This window comes from Scyliorhinus canicula, chromosome 11 (genome assembly GCF_902713615.1).
Source record: "Scyliorhinus canicula chromosome 11, sScyCan1.1, whole genome shotgun sequence".
NCBI classification, from domain to species: domain Eukaryota; kingdom Metazoa; phylum Chordata; class Chondrichthyes; order Carcharhiniformes; family Scyliorhinidae; genus Scyliorhinus; species Scyliorhinus canicula.
The window spans coordinates 115,440,025-115,462,627 of NC_052156.1; the positions used below are offsets into that span (position 1 = coordinate 115,440,025).

General features: G+C 48.2%; 1 protein-coding gene across 2 annotated transcripts in view; it reads right to left on the minus strand.

The window, feature by feature from the left end:
- Positions 1-18,524, minus strand: part of LOC119973304 (serine/threonine kinase receptor associated protein) — a 30,565-nt gene extending 12,041 nt beyond the window's left edge. The window contains exons 1-6 of one of the 2 annotated variants that reach the window (XM_038811128.1): positions 18,461-18,524; positions 18,140-18,312; positions 4,690-4,825; positions 3,601-3,682; positions 3,443-3,515; positions 390-489 (exon numbers count right to left, since the gene is read on the minus strand). In XM_038811128.1, the coding sequence (XP_038667056.1) occupies positions 390-489; positions 3,443-3,515; positions 3,601-3,682; positions 4,690-4,825; positions 18,140-18,251 (503 nt within the window). In that variant the 5' untranslated portion in view covers positions 18,252-18,312; positions 18,461-18,524. Of the gene's footprint in view, positions 1-389; positions 490-3,442; positions 3,516-3,600; positions 3,683-4,689; positions 4,826-18,139; positions 18,432-18,460 lie in introns of those variants that run through there. The other variant, XM_038811127.1, reaches the window with a different exon arrangement.
- Positions 18,525-22,603: the final 4,079 nt, after the last annotated feature.

The following is a 22,603-nucleotide window of genomic DNA, read 5'->3' on the forward strand; positions in this document are numbered from 1 at the left end:
GGAGAGGGTTATGTTCGCCCCGAGGGGGTCAGTACAAGGGTTCTTTAGGAGGTGGCAGCCTTTCCTCGACTTTCTGGCTTAACGATAAGGTACTAGGTCAGCAGCAGCAGCAACCCGGGGGGGGGGGGGGGGGGGAAAGGGTTCAGGGGGATAGTGTTTAAGTTAATTTGCTTATTGTTAATTTATTCTGTTGTTTATTGGGGTTGGGGGGGGTTGTTATATGCGTTGTTACAGGTGCCGGGGGGTATTTATTATTATTATTGTTTTGTTGATATATATTTTTCAAAAAATTCCAATAAAAATTATTTTTTTTAAAAGATCAGAGTTTACTCAAATATCCATTTTTAATATTAATTTTGAATGTGTATTTCACAACAAAAAATGTTTACCTTACAGTCTTGTCATCAGCTGCCGAAATGATCTGCCTGTCCCCATTACACCACAGGGCTTTCTTAATACCAGAACTATGGCCACTGATCTCCAGAGGCTCTGACAGAGGAAGAACATCAGGGTTTACATGCAGCCAAGTGAACATTTCTCATTGCAAGAATGACAAACTGGTTACAAATCTGACACCCGAAGGCATACAACCCAATGACTTTTCAGTTTCACTCTCTTCCACGCAGTTCACGTTTAAATTTGTTTTGGAACCATAGAATCCCTACAGTAGTCTAGGAGGCCCTTTAGCCCATCGAGTCTGCACAGACCCAATGAATAGGCATCCTACCTATGGCCCACTCCCCCACCCTATCTCCATCACCCCACCTTGCCTACACATCTTTGGGTATTAAGGGGCAATTTAGCATGGCCAACCCACCCAACTTGCACATCTTTGGTCTGTCGCAAGGAAACCACACTGCCCAGAGGACAAAATGCAAACTCCACAGTCACCCAAGGCCAGAATTGAACCCAGGTCCCTGGCGCTGAGGCAGCAGTGCTAACCACTGTGCCACCCCTTTAAGCTTTGTCTTTGCTGTGACACTTGCTTTTCTTCAATGGCCTTAGTTTCAAATACCGTTTAAGTATGAGCTTGTTTTTCTAGATTCTTAATGTCTAGTCAGCCACTTAAAAGAACAAGAGAATTCTGCATTTTTTGTTTAGTCCGTTCTCCAAGATTACAAAAAGGACCAATTTGGATTTTTGAAAAAAATGTTACATCAGCTGATCTGTCAAATTGGCAGTGCTGTATGTCCGAGATGTCATACCGAGGCTCTGTCTGCCCTCCCATGTGATAGCTCAAAAGAGAGATAAACACCTATGATCTGATAGCCATTGCTGAGACATGACTGCAAGATGACAAAAGCTGAATATTCAAGGATGCAGGGCATTTCAGAAAGAAAGAAAGGAAGCCTGGAAAAGATGGAGAGATAGCTTTGTTAATTAAGGATGACATTAGTACAATAGAGGGAGATGATCTTTAGAACTAAGGTTAAGATGTGGAATCAGTTTGGGGAGGCAAAAAAATAGTCAATGCAGGAAATCACCTGTGGGAGTAGCTTTGAGGTCGCTAACAGTAACCAAATTGTAGGATAGAGTACACAGAAATAAATAATGGGGACTTAACTATGGGTGATTTTAATCTAGATATAGATTGGGCGAATCAGATTGGCAACAGTAGCCTGGAAGATTAGTTCATAAAGAGTGCTTTCAGGCCAATTTTCCAAGTAGCACACGTTAGAGCCAACCAGAAAGCAGGCTATTCCAGATCCGGTAATATGCAATGAGGTTTAATTACCTTACAGGTAGCAGTAATCACAACATGATTGAATTTCACTTTCAGTTCAAGAGAGGGACTTGTCTAAAAATAATGTTTCATACTTAAATAAGGCAAATTCCAAGGCATCGAAGACAGCTGGCTAAAATTAACTGGGAAATGGTTACGGGATAAGTCAGTAGAGGTACAGTGGCATACCTTCATAGAGATATTACATAACACTCAGCAAAAATACATTCCAGTGAAAGAGACACTCTAGGGTAAGGACCTACAATCTGTGGCTAATTATTCTTTGAAGTTAATACAATTCCACAAAGATTAGGTAGAAAATTGGACAAAACATAAAAATTAGCAAAGAATGGCTAATAAATTAGGAAGAAATTAAAGTATGAGTGAAAGCTAGCTAGCAACAGTTTTTGCAGTATTTAAAAAGGAAAAGAGTAAACTGAACATTGATCCTCTAATGTGCCTGGGGAATTAAGGAAATGGCAGATAAATTGAACAGATATTTTGCATCCGTTTTCACTGCAAAGGATACAAGGGACTGAACAAAAAAATGCAGAATTCTCTTGTACTTTGAGTGGCTGACTGACATTAAGAATCTAGCAATAAGTGTGTGTGTCAAGCAGTGAAAGGGAGGGGGGGAAACTTAAAACAATTACAATCACCAGGGAAAGAGTAATGAGAAAAGTATTCAAACTTAATAGCTGCTGGACTTCATTCTAGTGGCTCCCGAGGTAGTAGCTGCATTGGTTTTAAATTTTCTAAATTCCCTAGCTTTTGGAAAGGTCCCATCCGATTGTAAAATGGCATGTGTAATTTTTTTATTTCAGAAAGGAGGAAGATAGAAAGCAAGAAACCCCAGGTTAGTTAGCTTAATATCTGTCATAGGGAAAATGCTATAACCTATTATTATGGAGGCTATAGCAGCACACTTCGAAAATCTTAATGCAATCAGGCAACATCAACCTTTCATGAAATAAGTGTTAATTCATGAGTTATTCAAAGAAGTAACAAGCAATGTGGATAAAAGGGAACCTGTTGATCTGGTGCACTTGGGTTTCCAAAAGGCATCTGACAGGGTGCCACATTAAAGGTTAGTACACAAAATAAAAGTTCATGGCACATGGGGAGGCAAGATATTAGCATAGAAAGATTACAGACTGCAGAAGTTCAAGAAGGCAGTACACCACTGCTTTCCCAAAGGCAATTAGGGATGAACAAATAAAAAAATACTGATTATGACATTGCTGTTGGTGGGATGTTACCGCGTGTAAACTGGCTACCACGTTTTCTACATCACTTCAGAAGCATTTAATTGACTGCAGGAGCCATGGTTATATAAATAAAGTCTTTATTTTTCTTTCTATAATTAATCCAGGTGAACAAATTTACAAAACCAATTCACAAGCAACTGCCTAGACAAAAATAAGTTCTAACCAGCAACACTACTACATAAAAACAATTTAAAATTATTCTATAAATCAACAAAATTAACATGTATTTTTGCTTCAAATGAGACAAAAATTGTAAATTCTTGGCAAACAAGCGTTTGTTTCACTGAAAAAAGGTTAGCTCATCACATTTGTAATCTGGTAACTCCCCATGCAATTCTGCTTGTTAAACATTTCTGCAGTCTTTCTTCATCAACATTGTAATGTGGTTGTTGGAATAAAAGCCCTTATATACTACTCACAAAAAGGTTTTTTGATAACAATCATGCCTCACCTGATTCAGGTTTGTTCAAATCATAAATACGCAATATTTTATCTTGTCCACCAGTTAGCAAGTTGTTGCTATCCTGGAAAAAAAATCATCCAAGTTTAAACGGTTCCAAAAATTATGGATAGAAATACATACTTATTGAATTTAGAAATAGATTTTACCTGGGTAAAGTTCACAGTTTTGACAATATGCTTGTGGGCTAAAGCGGTCAGTTCATCACCTGTCACAGCATCCCACACCTTGCTGAGAAAAAAACAAACAAATTCAGGTGAAATTACTCAGTCATGTGAAAATAAATATAAGATTGCTAAAACACAAATTCTCTCAATATCAACTTCTGGACCCAATTTTAATCCGAGCCTTGGTTGCCACTTCTACACTTCACCAGCCTACAAAGCCACTGAAAGCAGCTAAGTTATCAGGAATGATAACTTAGTGATGGTGTGAAAATTTCTGAGGCACATGAAATATAAAGACTTCAAAGTGACATTTCAAGTTTACTTATATGTGTCTGTAAATTTGTGTCACTGCAATTGCTAATACAAACAGATCTTGGTGTTTTAATTTAGAATTGCCAGCTAGAGGGAGTAGCTTTACAAACGGTGTGGCACAATAGCACTGTTGCTTCACAGCGTCAGGGACCCGGGTTTGATTCCCGGCTTGGGGCACTGTCTATGCGGAGTCTGCACGTTCTCCCAGTGTCTGCTTGGGTTTCCTCCCACAGTCCAAAGGTGTGCAGGTTAGCTGGATTGGTCACACAAAAGTGTAGAAGTGTCCAAACGTTAGGTAGGGTTGCTCGGTTACAGGGATAGGGTGGAGGTGTGGGCTTGGGTAAGGTGCTCTTTCAAAGGCCATTGTAGACTAGATGGGCCGAATGGCCTCCATCTGCACTGTAAATTCTATGATTCTATGAACATCTCTATCACAGGCTCAAGATGCAAACAGGACAAAGCAATGAAGTAGTTGGCCGGACAAATATCTGCAGTAAGCAGCCTCATGGATCACAGAATGTCACTTGCACGCCTTTAGGCAAGATAGAACTAAATTTTTTTTTTTAAATGTTATGCAAAAAAAGTAATTTTGCCATTTTCTTTAAATTTCTTCTTCAGTGCAGAAGCTTTTTTTATATAAAGCCACATCCACAACCCACCTTAATTTCATCATACAATATATTATTCGATAAGATCATTAATTGTTTTTAAGTGATCAGTTATTCACGCCATCTCTGTATAAAAGTAAGAAATACTCACGCTGAAAAATCTGCTGCTGCGGTTGCTGCCCTATTGGCCTCTTTATTTAATGTGGCTCCCCAGACAGCACCTTTGTGACCCAGAAACGTCCCAATCCAGTCTCCTGTGTCACCCTGGCGCATCATAGGCTTGCCATCTGAATGGATATCAAATGAAATGAATTGTAATTACAGAAATTAAACAATTTGCATTTATATATTGCCATTACCACGGCAAAATATTTCAAGGCACTTCATGGGAGCATTAAGCAACAGTTGAAACTGAGCCACATCAAGGGGATATTACTCTAAGAGGTAGGCTTTAAGGGGCATTATATTTAAAAAAAAGTGAAGTGGAGAGGCTTAAAAAGGAATTTCAGAACTCAGTGCATGGCCAGATAGAGGAACAGCAATTAATGGATATGCAAGAGGCCGAACGAGAGTGATGCAGCAATTGTAAAGATTTGTTCCAGTCCTATCTTTCACCAGCTAGCTTACTAGAATAAAATAGGTGACAGTAGATTGAAAGAATGGGGGTCCTGTACCCAATGAGAGGTACAACTAACATTTCAGCTCACCGGAGACAGGGAAAGGGCAGATAGATAAGCTGGGTAGTTTGGTGGGATTAGGGTCAAGGAAGCAGGAGACAGATCTCAGGGGCAAAATGAGACACCCAGAGTACAACTGGAGTTCAGGGCTCTGGCTGGGTGACAACCTTCGAGAAGTTTGGTTTGGTGGGCTTATGGAAGGAAGGAAAATGGCAAAGGCAACTGATTGGATTGTCTCAGCTTTGCTGTCAAAGTACATGAGCTCTTCACCCTTGTTTTTAGCAGTGAGGGTAGAGGATACAAGGGAAAGTTGTTTCAAGTTTTTTTGGTTAGGAATAGAGAAAAGATGACTTCTGGTGGTGGCCATGGTGCGAGTGGTCGCACACAAGGCAGCTCCTGCTTGAAGGCATAAAAAAAAAAGAGCTCTTTTCCCCCAAAATTGGGTGCAACTTTGACAGAAAAGTGTAGTTGAAGGTCGGAGAGGTTCCCCCGGGAGTGGCATGTCCGCTGGTTACCAAACCTAGCAGAAGATGAAAGACCTGGCTAAGGAGTTGTAAGGACCTGTGGTGCAGCAGCCAGTGGAAAAATGGCTGAGGGGGAAGAGCTTGTGCAAGTTGGAAAGCCCCAGATGGAACAGATGATTGCTTTCAAGAAGGAGGAGTTCCACCAGCAGAGGAAGGAGATGCAGGAGGATCGCTCGACGGCCATTGCAGGGGCTGTGGCACCCCTGAAGGGTTCGATGGAAAGGGTGGAGAAATGTTTGGAGGCGCAGATCTGAGAGATTCAGAGGATGATGTCGGACCACAGCGATCGGTGGTGGCACTGGAGGCGGAGGTGGGACTCTTCGGAGACCTTTGCAAGACGTTGAGAGCGAAGGTGGAGTAGGAAAATAGTTTGAGACAGTATAATCTGCGGATAGTGGGACTGCCTGAAGGAGTGGAAGGTGCAAGTGCTACAAGGTACGTTTCAAGGATGCTAGCAGGGCTGGTGGCTGAGGAAGTGCTGGATAAGGCCCCTGAAGTGGACAGCGCACTCAGGTCTCTGAGGCAGAAGCCTAGATCGGGAGAACCGCTGCGGGTGGTGACCATGAGCTCCATAAGTTCGTGGAGAAAGAGAAGATTATGTAGTGGGCCAGGGAGAAACAGAACTGCGAATGGGGCGTGGGGGTCGGCGGCACATCAGGTTTGGGGTGCTTCTCCCAGTGAAACTATTGGTAACGTATGACGGCCAGGAATATTATTTTCCTTCCTAAAGGAAGGAATTTTTTCTTGTTTTTCTATTTACTGTTGGGTTGACAAAGGGTAGCATGGGTGAAAAGTTTATATGAAGTTGGCTGTCCCCCCCCCCGGCTGCCTGAGGCTGCTCTTTTTCCTGTCTGTTTGCTCTTGGGGAAGGTGACCTGTGATTCAAGATGAGTCTTTGTTTGGGTGGCGGACGACAAGGTCAGCGGGGAGCCTTCTTCACTGAGCAGAGGGGCAAGGGATTACAAGGGAACGTAAGGAGCATCATAGAACATAGAACAGTACAGCACAGAACAGGCCCTTCAGCCCTCGATGTTGTGCCGAGCAATGATCACCCTACTTTAAACCCACGTAACCCGTATACCCGTAACCCAACAATCCCCCCATTAACCTTACACTACGGGCAATTTAGCATGGCCAATCCACCTAACCCGCACATCTTTGGACTGTGGGAGGAAACCGGAGCACCCGGAGGAAACCCACGCACACACAGGGAGGACGTGCAGACTCCACACAGACAGTGACCCAGCCGGGAATCGAACCTGGGACCCTGGAGCTGTGAAGCATTGATGCTAACCACCATGCTACCGTGAGGCCCCAACCTGGTGTCACTCTAAGCTGATTACCTACTATTGTTAGGTTTCAGACCCGCTGGAGAGCATAGAGAGGATCATGGGCCTGTTGGGGAAGTTTGGCACGTCCCCAGGATAGAAGTTAAATGTAGGGAAAAGCCAAGCGTTTCCAGTGAATAAGTTGGGTCGGCGAGCCAATTTAGGGGGCTGCCGTTTAAGGTGGCGAGAGATAGGTTCAGGTACCTGGAGATTCAGGTAGCGAGGGAATGGGCGATGCTTCACAAATGGAATTTTATAAAACTGGTGAAGGAGGCTAGGGAGGATCTCAAATGGTGGGACATGATGCACTTGACTTTGGCAGGGAGGGTCCAAGTTGTGAAAATGAATATTTGGCCGAGGTTCCTGTTCAGTTTCCAGCCACTACCGATTTTTATACCAAAGGCCTTCTTTCGGAAAATGGACACAATTATTTCAGACTTTGTATTGGCTGGGAAGGTGCCATAGGTTAAGAGGACACTATTCCAGAAGCAGAAAGGAGGGTTGGCGTTGCCAAACCTTTTAGATTACCATTGGGCGGCAAATGCGGAGGCGGTGAGGTGATGGTAGAAAGGATAGGGGATAGAATTGGTTAGGATGGAGGAGAAATCCTGTAGCGGGTCCAGCTTAAGGGAAATGATGACGGCAGCATTGCCAATGGCGCCAAGCAGATAATCAGGCAGCCCGGTGGTACAGTCAACAGTGAATATTTGGAACCAATTGAGGATATGGAGGATGTCAGTGTTAACAGCGTTGCGCGAAAATCACAGTTTGGATGAATTAAAGGGTAGAGCTCTCAGGAGGAAGTGAGTGTAGGTACCTTCAAGTAAGGGACTTCACACGGAAGGTTTAGAAGGAGTTCCCCAGGTTGCTGAGGTACACCGTGCTGGGAGCAACTGTTGCTTCCGGATGTGGAGGGGAGGACAGGAACAGAGACATATATAGGTGGCTGGGAGAACAGGGAGGTGAGCAGGTGGTGAAGATTAAGAAGTGAGATGGGTGGTGGAGAGTATGGAGTGAGGTACTAGAACATAGAACAGACAGTGCAGAAGGCCATTCGGCCCATCGAGTCTGCACCAACACACAAGTCCTCACTTCCACCCCATCCCCGTAACTCAATAACCCTTCCTAACCTTTTTGAACACCAAGGGCAATTTAGCATGGCCAATCCACCTAACCTGCACGACAGACAGTGACCCAGCGAGTAATCGAACCTGGGACCCTAGCGCTGTGAAGCCACAGTGCTAGCCACTTGTGCTACCCTGCTGCCCACTACGAAGGGTAAATGCGACCTCCTTGTGCGCAACGATGAGCCTGATACAGTTCAAGGTCATAGACAGGGTACATATGACTCGGGCAAGAACAAGTGGGTTCTTTCAGGCGTGGCAGGTGCGTGTGAGCGAGGAGCAGCGAATCATGCACAAGTGTTCTGGGGCTGCGAAAAGTTGGAGAGATTCGGGGGGCGGGGGGGGGGCAGAGGAGAGAAGAGTGTTAGCGGCACGAGGAAGGATAATGGGGGAAGGAGGTCAGACAAGAGAGCTAAACCCACTGATAACTTGTACCTCAATCCACTGATCTGGGATTTTAACATTCTAAATGCCATATATTGTATGGAACACTGACTTTTGCAGGAGCTATCTTTCATCAAATGTAAACTGTTCAATACACTTCTAATAATTCAGTAATTTTCTAGAAATTAAAGATTAGAAATTAAAACTGGGCACCACGGTGGCACAATGATTAGCACTGCTACCTCATGGCGCTGAGGACGCAGGTTTGATCCTGGTCCACTGTCCGCGGAGGGAGTTTGCACATTCTCCCAGTGTTTGCGTGGGTCTCACCCCCACAACTCAGGATGTGGAGGGTAGGTGGATTGGTCACACCAAATTGTCCCTTAATTGGAAAATAAAATTGGGTGCTCTAAATTTATATTAAAAAATTAAAACTACCGCAATAATTTGAATTGAGCAACATCAAATCAAGAATATATGAGCTACCATGTTCAGCACAGATTTGGCTTGAATTGTTCAACAAGGGATCATTGTTGTTTTTCAATATAAATATATGTTGATTTTAAAGAGATCATGGGAAAAATGAATTTTGTTGTCCTTTTGAGGCCTGGGCCTCTTAAAATGCCCATAAATTTTAAATCCCATTATTTAAGTAAAAGTGAGAGAAACCAAAAAATATTAACTCCTAAGTCTAACAACTGCAGGAAAGGTTTTGGAATCTCCAGACAGAATGACTTTACACTTGAAAAATTGGAGCTCAGAGATCCAACATGAATTTGTCAAGTGTAGGGCTCTCAAAAAGGAAACTAAAATTATTTGAGGACATAAGTAGCATATAGGTCAGTATTTATGAACATAGTTTACATGGACTCCTTGAATGCATATAGAAATTCAACGCAAGAGACTGTTGGACAAAATTGAAACTGATGGGATTGAAGACAAATTATTCATTTAGTTAGCACATTTATTGAGTAGTAAAATACAGTAGGTAGAATCGGTATGTACTCAAATTGGAAAAAGGGACTATGTTGTCCCACAGGGATCAACGTTTGAGCCACAAACTGTTCACATAACATAAGGTATTATTTTAATTGTGGCAAGTTAGAAACAGTGGCAGTCTAAAGAGATTTAGTGGGCCACACAACGATCACTGATGGAAAATCGGAAAAGCTAATGAAATGCTAGCTTTCAAACTCAAGTGCTAGAGCATAACGGGGAACAGGATTCACTGCACCCTTACGCAGCTGGGTATCAATCCTAAGTATATATTAGCTGGTGGTGCAGAGTTAATACAATGTTAAGCTAAAATTTGATGTCTTTTAGGTTTTGGGATGATTGAATCAAGTTTATAGTGTTTTGTAAACAATTGATAGGGTAAAGATATTATCTGATGGTGGGAGAGTAGTAAACAACAGTTTAGAGACTTATATCAGAGGCAGGGCATTCAAAACCAAAGTAAGAAAACAATGAGCGGTAGGAGTGTGAAACTCTCCACAAAAGGCAGCAGCCCTCGCTCAATTATTTATGCGATATAAATATTTTTATAAGCCAAGGACATGATGGCCTATGTTGCTCATTGAGCCGATCAACTCCAAGATTTTCAGCAGATCCTAGTTCCACAATCCAAACTGAAATTCCAAATGAGGAAAATGTTTCAAATTTAATTCAGCCTCTGAATCAGGTTCATACTCCACAGGTTGACTCACACTCACCTGAAGAGGCAATGCCCAATATCATTTTTAACTGCATTTCACCCAAGTTGTCCACCACGATTTTACAACTTTACAAAGCGAACAACTATGAAAGTTTTAAGACAATCAACAGGAAAGAGTCAGCATAATCAGCCATTTTTTCATGATTATGTTTGATGCACAGGTATATGTTTTTCCCCCCATTTGTTCATAGAATGTGGGTCTCATTGACATCTACTGTTCATTCCCAATTGCCCTCGAGATGGTGATGAGCCACCATCTTGAACCATTGTAGTCCACATGCTATGGTATATCTCAATTGCTGTTAACAAGTTTCAAGGTTTTGGCTCCACAACAGTGAAGAAAGAATGATATATTTCCAGGTCAGGACATTGCAGAGGGCTATATTTGGTCAGATTAGATTTGTCCTCCTTTGTGTGAACAGGACATCCTTAGGCAGCTTTCCATGGTCATGTGGAAAGCTGCAACAGTGTTGCAGCTGTAGTAGAACAACCCGACATGGGGTACTGCAAGTTCTGGAGTACAAGTCTTCAGCACTATTGCCAGTATATTGCTGGTGTTCATAGCCTTTGCATCACATTCAGCTATTTCTTGATATCCGTCAGGTGAATCAAATTTGATTGGCACCCATGATGTTAGGTACTTCAGAAGGTGGCTACGATGGACCATCCACTCGGTAATTCTGGCTGCAGATGGTGGCAAACATTTCAGTCTTGGGTTATATACCGTCATACTGGTCTCCAGCATTATTGATGATAGCAAGATTCATGGAACCTCCCTCTCAAGTTTGCTGTTTAATTAGCCTCCACCATTCACAAATAGCTTCGATCTGAAAAGTTGGTTGTGGGGCTGCTTCGCTCTATCACGTTTCTGAGATTCAGCATGCATGTAACCTCATGTCCTAGCTTCCACAGGCCAGCACCTAATTTTAAAGGTACACCTGTTGCTGCTCCTGGCATGCCCTCCTGCACTCTTCATTGTGCCAGGCTTGATTGTAATGACAGAGTAAGGGACAAGCCAGCTGATGAAGCTAAATATTGTATGATCCACAAATAGTGATGCCAACATTTCTTGGATGCAAACTTTTGAGTTGCTGGATCGGAATCTCTCATTTGACGCAGTCGCGGAGCTACAACAAACATGAACTATCCTACTGTCCCCAGAGGACTTTCTCCACACAAGGATTTGGAAAGGGTGAACTAAGGGTCACTGGAAAAATATACAGGATTGCCCATTTAAGACATGGGAGGAAATGTTTTCGGACAGGGCCAAGTCTTTGGAACTCTGTTCCTTAAAAGGTAATGGTAACAAAGTCTTTCAATATTTTTAAGGCAACTTCCGGTGGCGGCTATGATGGACTAAGTCGCGCATTTGGTGGCTCTCGCCACCAGACTTTAAGACCTTTTCCCCTGACTTTTTTGAACTTTTGAGCGCTGGAGTGAAAAGCAATAGCACTCTAGATCTGAATCCATACAGAGTTGTATGGACTCAAGGAGCAGAAGGGAGCGAAAACAGGCGAAGAAGGGGCTGAACAAAGGTGGTGTTGAAGCTCAAGTGGGAGGAAAGATGGCCGATGAATGGACCACGGAACGGACAGCCCAAACAGCACTGGACAACATGCCGAAGATCATGAAAGACAGATTCGCAGCACTGAAGCGGGATAATTTGGAACCACGCCAGAAAGCAGTGGAGTGACTGGACCAGAGGCTGGACACTCAGGATAAGAAATGAAATGAAAATCGCTTATTGTCACGAGTAGGCTTCAAATGAAGTTACTGTGAAAAGCCCCTAGTCGCCACATTCCGGCACCTGTTCGGGGAGGCTGTTACGGGAATCGAACCGTGCTGCTGGCCTGCTTTCAAAGCCAGCGATTTAGCCCTGTGCTAAACAGCCCCTGTCCAGGCACTGGAGAGGACAGTGGAAGAGGAGGCGGATTTCCAAACGGTAGCGGACGTGGAAATTAGAAAGTTGAAGGAGCAACAATCAAGGCTGATGGACAGGCTGGAGGACCTGGAAAACAGGTCTTGCCGGCAGAATCTGAGAACCATTGGGCTCGCGGAGGGGGCCGAGGTAGTGGATGCCACAGCATATGTGGCAGACATGCTGCAGAAGCTGGTGGGGGATGATTTCTTCCCACGTCCGTTGGAGCTGGACAAGGCACACAGAGTACAGGGGAGGCAGCCGCGTGGGGGGGGGGGGGGGGGGGGGGGGGGGGGGGGGGGGGGGGGCAGGCAATGGTGGTCAGGTTCCACAGGTTCGTGGACAAGAAGCGGGTTCTACAGTGCACCAAGAGCACGAAGAGCTGCTCATGGAACGACAGTGCCCTGCACATCTACCAGGATCTGAGCCAGGAGGTGGCCAGAAGGACAGCCGACAGACAAATTAAAGAGATCCTGTTTAAAAAGGTCACGTTCGGGCTACTTTTCCCGGTGCGGCTTTGGGTCACATACCGGGAACAGCAACATTATTTTGACGACCCGGAAAAAGCGATGGACTTCGCTAAGGGACATGGACTGGTGCCGAACTGAGGACCCATGGACTAAAGTTAGTGTATTAAGGGATGTTTGCATTTGTTCGCAGATTGCCCTTCGTCTTAGCGATGTCATTCGGCATGCTCTTTTACTTAAAATTGGGGATGTTCCTGTGTTTGCCTGTTTGAAAGTTTTAAAGTTAAAGCCAAAGTTATAGTTAAAGTTTAAGTTATTGGGTGCTGGGGACCTGTTCGGGTTCTTTTTGCTATTTTTCTGGGAATGTTGGGAGGGGCGTGGGTGGTAGCACCCACCACATTACACAGTTTGACTTGCACTATTGTGGGGGCGAGCTTTGTTCTTTCTTTTCTCTGTTTCGGTCCCAGAGCAATTGCTCGAACAGGGCTGTTCTGGGGAGGTGGTGTTGATGGGTGGGGGGGACAATAGGTGGGAGACATGGTGGCGCCGGAGTTGAGAGCCACCAGGCTAGCTGCTTTGAGCTAGTCAACGGGAGCGAGGTGGGGGGTGTTCATACAGCCAGTATATGACAGGGGTTAGGTTACATGCGGTTGTTGCAAGGGTGGGTGGAGGGGGATGATCTGCTGACGAGTGAAGCAACTCAACCAGGTAACAGGGAAGAGGTCGGTGGTTGGAGTTGCCAAGATACCGACCAGGGGAGGCGCGGCACATGGGCAGGGGGTGGGCCCAAGAAGGGGGATGGCTGATCGGCATAGGGTGGGGGGGGGCATGGTGCCCTCCAACCAGGCTGATCACCTGGAATGTTAGAGGATTAAACGGGCCGGTTAAGAGGGGACATGTGTTTAGGCACTTACGGGCTCTGAAGGCGGATGTAATGTTGCTGCAGGAGACACATTTGAAAGTGGCGTACCAGATTAGATCACAGAAGGGCTGGGTTAACCAGGTCTTCCATTTGGGGCTCGACTCTAAGACCAGAGGGGTCGTGATCATGATTAACAAACGGGTTAAATTTGAGGCGGACAGCACAGTTGCCGATGAGGGTGGTAGATTTCTCATGGTCCGGTGCAAGCTTGAGGGGGTGAGGGTGGTCCTAGTGAGTGTTTACGCTCCAAACTGGGATGATGTAGATTTCATCAAATGGCTGCTGGGGAAAATCCCCGACTTGGATTCGCACAAGTTGATTATGGGTGGGGACTTTAATACGGTCCTCTATCCCGACCTGGACCGGTCGTGCTCCAGAACAGGCAGGGTCCCGGCAATGGCAAGGGAACGGAGAGGGTTCATGGAACAAATGGGGGGGGGGGTAAGACCCCTGGAGAATCAGCCGGCCGACGGGTAGGAGTTCTCGTTCTATTCACATGTGTACAAGGTTTATTCTCGTATTGACTTCTTTATTATGAGTTAGGACTTTTTGGAGGGGGTGAGGGATACAGAATACTCGGCGATCACTATTTCGGACCATGCTTCACAATGGGTCGACCTGCAGGTCTGCAAAGAAAGTTACCAGCGCCCACAATGGAGGTTAGAGGTGGGATAGTTGGCAGATGAGAGGGTGTGTGAGAGAGTGGGGAAATGCATGCAGGACTACCTGCAGGTCAACGATACAGGGGAAGTCTCAGTAGCGGTGCACTAGGAGGCGCTGAAGGCGGTGGTGAGAGGGGAACTAATCTCAATCCGAGCCCATAGGGACAGAACGGACAGGGCAGAGATGGACAGACTGGTGCACGAGATGATACGGACGGATAGGGAATATGCGGAGTCCGCGAGGGCAGAGCTACTTGGGGAACAACGGAGACTGCAGGGGGAGCTGGGGGCACTATCCAATGGGAAGGCAGTAGAGCAGCTCAGAAAGGCCAGGGACGCAGTGTATGAGTATGGGGAGAAAGCCAGCAGAATGCTTGCACAGCAACTTAGGAAGAGGGAGGCGGCCAGGGAAATCGGGACGGTAGTGAACGGGGCAGGGAACTAGGTTGGAGACCCGGCAGGATTGAACAGGGTATTGAGGGACTTCTGCTGCAAGCTGTATACCTCGGAACCCCCCCCAACGGGGCCAGAGGGGATGAGGCGCTTCTTAGATGGGCTGACCTTCCCAAAGGTGGGCAGGGGGAGGTAGAGGGACTGGGGGCCCCTATTAGAGCTGAAGAAGTAATAGGGGGCCTGAAGGCCATGCAGTTGGGTAAAGCCCAGGGGCCGGACGGGAATCCAGTGGAGTTCTACAAAAAGTTCTCGGGGATAGTGGGGCCGGTGCTGGTTAGGGTGTTTAACGAGGCACGGGATAATGGGGTGCTACCCCCGACGATGTCGCAAGCCACCATCTCGCTGATATTATAACGGGATAAAGAGCCAGAAGCTTGTGGGTCCTATAGGCCAATCTCCCCGATATATGTGGACGCTAAACTGCTGGCCAAGATCCTGCCGTGCAGAATCGAAGACTGTGTACCGGACGTGATTGTGGAGGACCAAACGGGGTTTATTAAGGGCAGGCAGCTGGTAGCCAATCTAAGAAGGCTACTCAATGTGATTATGATGCCCCTGGAGGGCAGAGAGGTGGAGGTAGTGGTGGCAATGGATGCCGAAAAGGCTTTTGGCCGGGGGAGTGGGTCTATTTATGGGAGGTGCTGGGACGGTTTGGGTTTGGAGAAGGCTTTGTGGACTGGGTTAGGCTGCTATATCAGGCCCCAGAGGCTAGTTTAAGGATGAACAGGACGACATCTGAGTATTTTAGACTACACCGCGGGACAAGACAGAGATGCCCCCTCTCTCCACTGCTGTTTGCGTTGGCCACAGAACCGCTGGCAATTGCTCCGAGAGCGGTAAGGGGATGGAAGGGAATGGTCTGGGGGGGGGATTGAACACAAGGTCTCGCTCTACGCAGATGACCTGCTTTTGTACGTGTCGGATCCAACGGCAGGGATTGATGGGATTATGGAAATCCATGGGGAATTTGGCCGGTTTTCGAGCTACAGGTTTAACATGGCAAAAAGCGAGATGTTTGTGGTGCAGACGAGGGGCCAGTAGAATAGGCTGAGGGAGCTACCGTTTAGGCTGGTTGGGGAAAGTTTTAGGTATTTAGGGATACAAGTGGCGCGTGACTGGGGCAAGATGCATAACTTGAACTTGTCGAGGCTGGTGGAGCAAATGAGGAGTGAGTTTTGGATGTGGGATGCGCTCCCGCTGTCACTAGAGGGGAGAGTACAGACAGTGAAGATGACGATCCTCCCGAGATTCCTGTAAATTTTTCAATGTCTCCCTATTTTCATTCCGTGGTCCTTCTTTAAAAGAATCAATCAAATCATCCTGGGATTTGTTTGGGCGGGGAAGTCCCCGCAGGTAAAGAGAGGGATGCTGGAATGGAACCGTAACGAGGGGGGGACTGGCGTTGCCGAACCTCCACAACCACTACTGGGCGGCTAATATAGCCATAAGGAAATGGATGGTGGGTACGGGGTCGGCTTGGGAGCAGGTGGAGGCTGCTTCATGCAGGGGCACCAGCTTGGCAGCCCTGGTCATGGCTCCTCTGCCGCTCCCGCCGACCAGGTACTCCACCAGCCCTGTAGTAGTGGCGGCTCTGCGGATTTGGGGCCAATGGAGGAAGCATGCGGGGGAAGTGTGAGCGTTGGTCTGGTCCCCAATATGTGACAACCACCGATTTGTCCCGGGGAAGATGGATGGCGGGTTTTGAGCGTGGCGGAGGTGGGAAGGATGGGCGATTTGTTCCTGGAAGGGAGCTTCGCGAACATGAGGGCGCTGGAGGAGAAGTTCGGGCTGGCGAGGGGGAATGACTTTCGGTACTTGCAGGTGCGGGATTTTGTACGTAGACAGGTCCCGTCCTTTCCACCAAGGGTGATCCAGTACAGGGTTGTTTCCTGGGATGAGGTAGGAGGGGAGAGTCTCGGATATTTATAAGGAGCTTATGGGAGCAGAGGACACAGGAACTGAAACCCAAATGGGAGGAGGAGCTTGCTGGGGAGTTGGAGGGAGGCGTATGAGCAGACGCTCCGCGTGTAAATGCAACCGCAACATGTGCCAGGCTCGGCCTGATTCAGTTCAAGGTAGTTGATCGGGCCCACATGACAGTGGCCCGGATGAGCAAATTCTTTGGGGCGGAGGACACGTGTGCTAGATGTGGGGGAGGACCAGCGAACCATGTCCACATGTTTTGGGCGTGTCCAAAACTCAGGGGATACTGGCAGGGATTTGCGGACGTCATATCCCAGGTACTGAAAACAAGGGTGGCGATGAGTCCAGAGGTGGCAATTTTTGGGGTGTTGGAGGACCCGGGAGTCCAGGAGGGGATAGAGGCCAACGTTGTGGCCTTTGCTTCCCTGATAGCCCAGCGGCGAATACTGTTGGCCTGGAGGGACTCAAAGCCCCCAAAGACCGAAGTATGGCTGTCTGACATGGCAAGCTTTCTCGGCTTGGAAAAAAATCAAGTTCGCATTACAAGGATCACTATCAGGATTCGCCCGGAGGTGGCAACCATTCAGACTTATTTGCAGGGTACCAATCGTCAGCAGGAGGGGGGGGGGGGGGGGGTAAGAGTAGGGGGAAGAATAGGAGTGTCTATTTGCAAGAGAGGAACTGTTATTTGCACAATGTTTTTTGTAATTGGTATCTGCACCCTAATGTATATTGTTACTGTTTACAATGCCAAAGAATACCTCAATAAAAATGTCTGTTAAAAAAAAATATTTTTAAGGCAGAGCTAGATAGATTCTTGTAAAACAAGGGGTGAAAGGTTATTGGGGATAGGGTGGAAGGGGGAGTTGAGTCACAATCAGGGCAGCCATGATCTTATTGAACAGTGGTGCAGGCTCAAGGAGTCCAGTGACCGACTCCTGTTTCTAATTTAGATGTTCGTATTTCAGGACCATCACAGTCATACCAATCAATACCAAAATGGCCAAATTCACCTCAGGCTGGAGGCAAGCTCACATGGGTCTTTTTCTCGATGGTTTTCATAACCTGCCACAGGCCGAGTGCTGCCTTCAGGACTTAGCCAGCTAGGTAATGAATCACTCTTAATGATGGATATTGAAGTCCTCCGACCACAGCAATCAAACCCGTTTTGTGACATCTCTATTTATAAATTCACCTCATTCGGATATCTGCTGACAGCATAAACAAGGTCCAAGTATCAGCACATGCAGCATCTTAACTACTGCCATTCAAAAGTACAAACTGAGGGTGAGGAAAATTTTAGAAGCGTCCATGTGTTGAAAATACACCTTTTAACATTTGGTTAAATCCCAGCGAGGTCAGTGACCAGGCAGCACTTTAACACGAGACGGTGTCTGAAAGATAGAACAAGTCAACACAATACAGAAAAGCTGCTGCTGTCAGTCACAGGCCTAAGGGAGAGGCTTCGAAACCCCCACCCCATCCCATCCCAGGCCCGGCCTCACCTTTACACGCGCTGATCAAGAAGTAGCCGTAAGGCGTGATGCCGCTGAAAGCCAAGTCGACCACTGGCCTGGTGTGGCCGCTGCAGGTCAGCGGAGTTTGTCTCATCGCCATCTCCTGGGCCTCGGCGGAGCGGCCCACCCCCTCCGGCAGTGCGGCTCCGCTCCTCGGCAACCTGGACACAAACAAGAGAGGCGGTGAGAGGCCAGAGGCGGTGAGAGGTGAGAGGCCAGAGGCGGTGAGAGGCCAGAGGCGGTGAGAGGCCAGAGGCGGCTCCCCAACGAACCCTCCCCCCCGCTCCGGTCCCGGTGGATCTCTCTCACCCTCAGTCCTCTTCGCCGCCGCCGGTGCCTCAAGATCCCACGCGCGAGCCGACGCGGAAATGACGTAAGGGCGCCCGGGAAGCACGCGCCGCCGCCCCCGCACATGCGCACTTCCGTTGACAGTGCTCCATTCCGACAATCCGTCCCGCACAAATGCAAATCTTAACCTGTAACCTGCCTCTCCAATATAACCCAGTCGTGGATCCCCCAATACTGCAATTTAAAAATAGTTCTATAAATTTGCAGGACAGAAAATAAACCTTTTCGGAGCAGAATCCAGTGAGTTGCGGTGTGGGCTCCAGCTCCATTCCAAAGACAAAATTGACCCTACTCCAGGGAAAGTACTGAGGGAGATGCTGTCATTGAAAGTGGGGGGTTTACGATTCCACCACTCTTATGGTTGTAAAATAGACAATAAATTATGCTGTACAAATGCAAAGTTTTTGTACAATTTACACTTTTGAGCCTAAATGCTGCCAGCCACCAGGATTGTCCTGGAGTTTCTGATTAATCTCCCAAGATTCTGGCTTTCAGTAATTTTCTTCCAGCAATTAATTTGAATTTTTCGTGGGATATGAGTGTCACTGGGAAGGCCAGCATTTTATGCAAATCCCTAACTGCTCTTGAGAAGTTGGTGGTGAGCCGCGTTCTTGAACAGATGCAGTCCATGTGATGTAGGTCAAGGAAGGGAATTGCGGTTGAAGATTGATGTCACCTGCACCAATGCAGCCTGCTTGACTGATACCCCATCCATCACCTGAAACTTCCATTCCTTCCACCATGCCATAACCCCCACAGGGCACGAGGAAACCATTATCAATCTCCCCATGGGGCTCGTGGAGTATGAGCTTCCCAAGTAGGGGCAGAGGACCACCCTGCTGCGGCTTTAAACCGAGCATAAAAGCTGACCAAAACGAGGACCAACATGTTGGTTGCCCCAATGGGGACTGTGATTCCACGCAAAGGAAGCTGTTGGTGGAGCCCAGGTTAGACTTCAAATGGGGAACTGAGTTGTCACTATCCCAGGAAGATGCAGAGAAGATGGTACAGGAGCATCGGGGTTCTATGGACTATGGGGTCCATAGTTTGACCCACTGTGGTAGTATGACGAAGGGTATTACGGTACCTTGGAAGTGAGCTGCTATTGGTGCAGAGGGCTCGCTGCCCATTGGCCCGAGTAAGTCATGTGCCTCTCAGCCGATTGGCTGAGGAAGTCATGTGCCTATCAGCCGATTGGCTGAGAGGTAGGTAGCTCCGCCTACAAGGTGGGCTATAAGAACCCGTGCGTCCCGGCAGTCGGCCTTTCTTCTATACGTCTGCTGCCGGGCACACATCTTGTGCATTAAAGCCTATCGTTTGGATCTCATCTACGTTTCGTGTCCATTGATTGTGCATCAATTTAATGCACAAGATTTTAAAGGATGGAGCTTCGTATCAAGCTGGAGTGCCTTCGACTCAGCCCGCACGCAGCAAATACAACAGCAGCATTTAAACACTGGCTGGCATGTTTCAATAGTTACTTGAGCACAACCGAAAACCGCCCGACGAGGGAATAAAAACTGCTCATCCTCCACTCGTGCGTTGGCACCGCCATGTATACGCTCATAGAGGACACGACAGACTATGACGCAGCCATGGACTTGCTTAAAGGACATTTCATCCAGCCGGTGAACCAGGTCTACGATCGGCACTTGCTGGCCACGAGACAGCAATTCCCTGGTGAGTCTTTAGACGAATTCTACCAGACCCTCCTTGTTCTGGGGAGAAACTGCGCCTGCCCACAAGTTTCTGCGGCCGAGCACACCAAACTTTTAATCAGAGACGCTTTCGTTGTGGGTATTCAATCTTCCCAGATCCGCCAGAGACTCTTAGAAAAATAAACTTTAAGCCTCGCCGAAGCACGGGCCCTCGCCTCCTCTCTAGATGTTGCTAATCGCAACGCCCGCGCGTACGCTCCCGACCGCGCAGCGACCCCCTGGGCAGCATGGAACGCGACCCCCCTCACCTCCGCAGACTCTGACCCCCCTCAGGCCTGCGCCGCAGGGCGCCCCGATAAACCCTCGGGGTCCCGCTGCTACGTTTGCGGCCAGGCCAAGCACCCCCGCCAGCGCTGCCCGGCCCGCACCGCAACCTGTAAAGGCTGCGTCAAGAAGAGCTATTTTGCGGCCGTTTGCCAGTCCAAGGTGGTCGCTGCAGTCCCGAGCAGTGACCGCGGGTCCCCCCCGGGCTCCTCAGGGGCCCCGTGTGGCCCGCGGACCTCGCTGCCCCCACCCCCCACCGCCACGAGTGATCCCGGGCACCGCCATTTTGGGCCCCCGACACCACGTGCGATCCCTGGGCGCTGCCATTTTGGGCCCCCGACTCCACGTGGGACCCCCGGGCGCCGCCATTTTGTTCACCCCCCACCACGTGCCCGACGGGCGCCGCCATCTTGGATCGGCACCGAGGACCCCGCAAGTGACCACTCGCTGCCAGTTAACGACTCGGAGTTCCTGCCACGACTCGCCTCAGTAATGTTGGATCAGTCATGGCCCCGCACGCTGTCCACAGCGCCAACGAAGATCCTTCTCAACGGCCACGAGACGAGCTGCCTGCTGGACTCCGGGAGCACAGGGTTTCGTCCACCCCACCACGGTAAGACGCTGCACACTTCCCGTTTACCCGGTGAAACAAAGAATCACTCTGGCCTCCGGTTCGCACTCTGTCCAGATCACAGGGTGCTGCATAGCGGACCTCACGGTCCAGGGGCGGGAGTTTAAAAATTTCACGCTCTTCGTCCTTCCCCACCTCTGCGCGGCAGCACTCCTGAGGTTAGATTTCCAGTGCAACTTCCAGAGTTTAACGTTCAAATTCGGCGGCCCTATTCCCCCACTTACTGTCTGAAGACTCGCGTCCCTCAAGGTCGATCACCCATCCTTGTTTGCAAACCTCACCCCGGATTGCAAACTCGTCGCCACCAGGAGCAGACGGTACAGTGCCCAGGACCGGACCTTCATCAGGTCCGAAGTCCAAAGGCTTCTGAAGGAGGGGGTTAACGAGGCTAGCAACAGCCCCTGGCAAGCACAAGTGCTGGTGGTTAAGATCGGGGAGAAAAATCGGATGGTCATAGATTACAGTCAGACCATCAACAGGTTTACGCAGCTGGACGCGTATCCTCTCCCACATATCTCCGACCTGGTCAACAGGATTGCGCAGTACAAGGTCTTTTCCACGGTGGACCTTAGGTCCGCCTACCACCAGCTCCCCATCCGCACGAGTGACCAAAAGTACACTGCGTTCGAAGCGGATGGGCGACTCTACCACTTTTTAAGGGTTCCTTTCGGTGTCACAAATGGGGTCTCGGTCTTCCAAAGGGAGATGGACCAAATGGTCGACCAACACGGTTTACGGGTAACCTTCCCATATCTCAATAATGCCACCATCTGCGGCCACAACCAGCAGGACCACGACACCAACCTCCGCAAATTCCTCCGTACCGCAAAACTCCTTAACCTGACCTACAATAAGGATAAGTGCATGTTTAGCATCGACCATCTAGCCATCCTCTGCGACGTAGTGCGTAACGGAGTGATAGGCCCCGACCCCGAACGCATGTGCCCCCTGATGGAGCTCCCCCTCCCCCACTCCCTCATAGCCCTCAAGCGCTGTTTGGGCTTTTTTTCCTATTACGTCCAGTGGGTCCCCAATTACGGCAACTATGCCCACCCACTCAGCCAGTCCACCACGTTCCCCCTGTCGATGGAGGCCCGCCAGGCCTTTAGCCGCATCAAAGCAGACATTGCAACGGCCACGATGCACACTATCGATGAGTCCCTCCCCTTTCAAGTCGAGAGCGACGCGTCTGATATTGCTCTGGCGGCCACCCTCAACCAAGCGGGCAGACCTGTGGCCTTCTTCTCCCGTACCCTCCAGGCTTCCGAAATCCGCTATTCCTCGGTCGAAAAGGAAGCACAGGCCATAGTCGAAGCTGTGCAACATTGGAGGCACTATCTGGCCAGCAGGAGGTTTACCCTCCTCACAGACCAACGGTCAGTAGCTTTCATGTTTGATAATGCACAGAGGGGCACGATAAAGAATGATAAGATCTTGCGGTGGAGGATCGAGTTGTCCATGTACAACTACGACATCCTGTATCATCCTGGG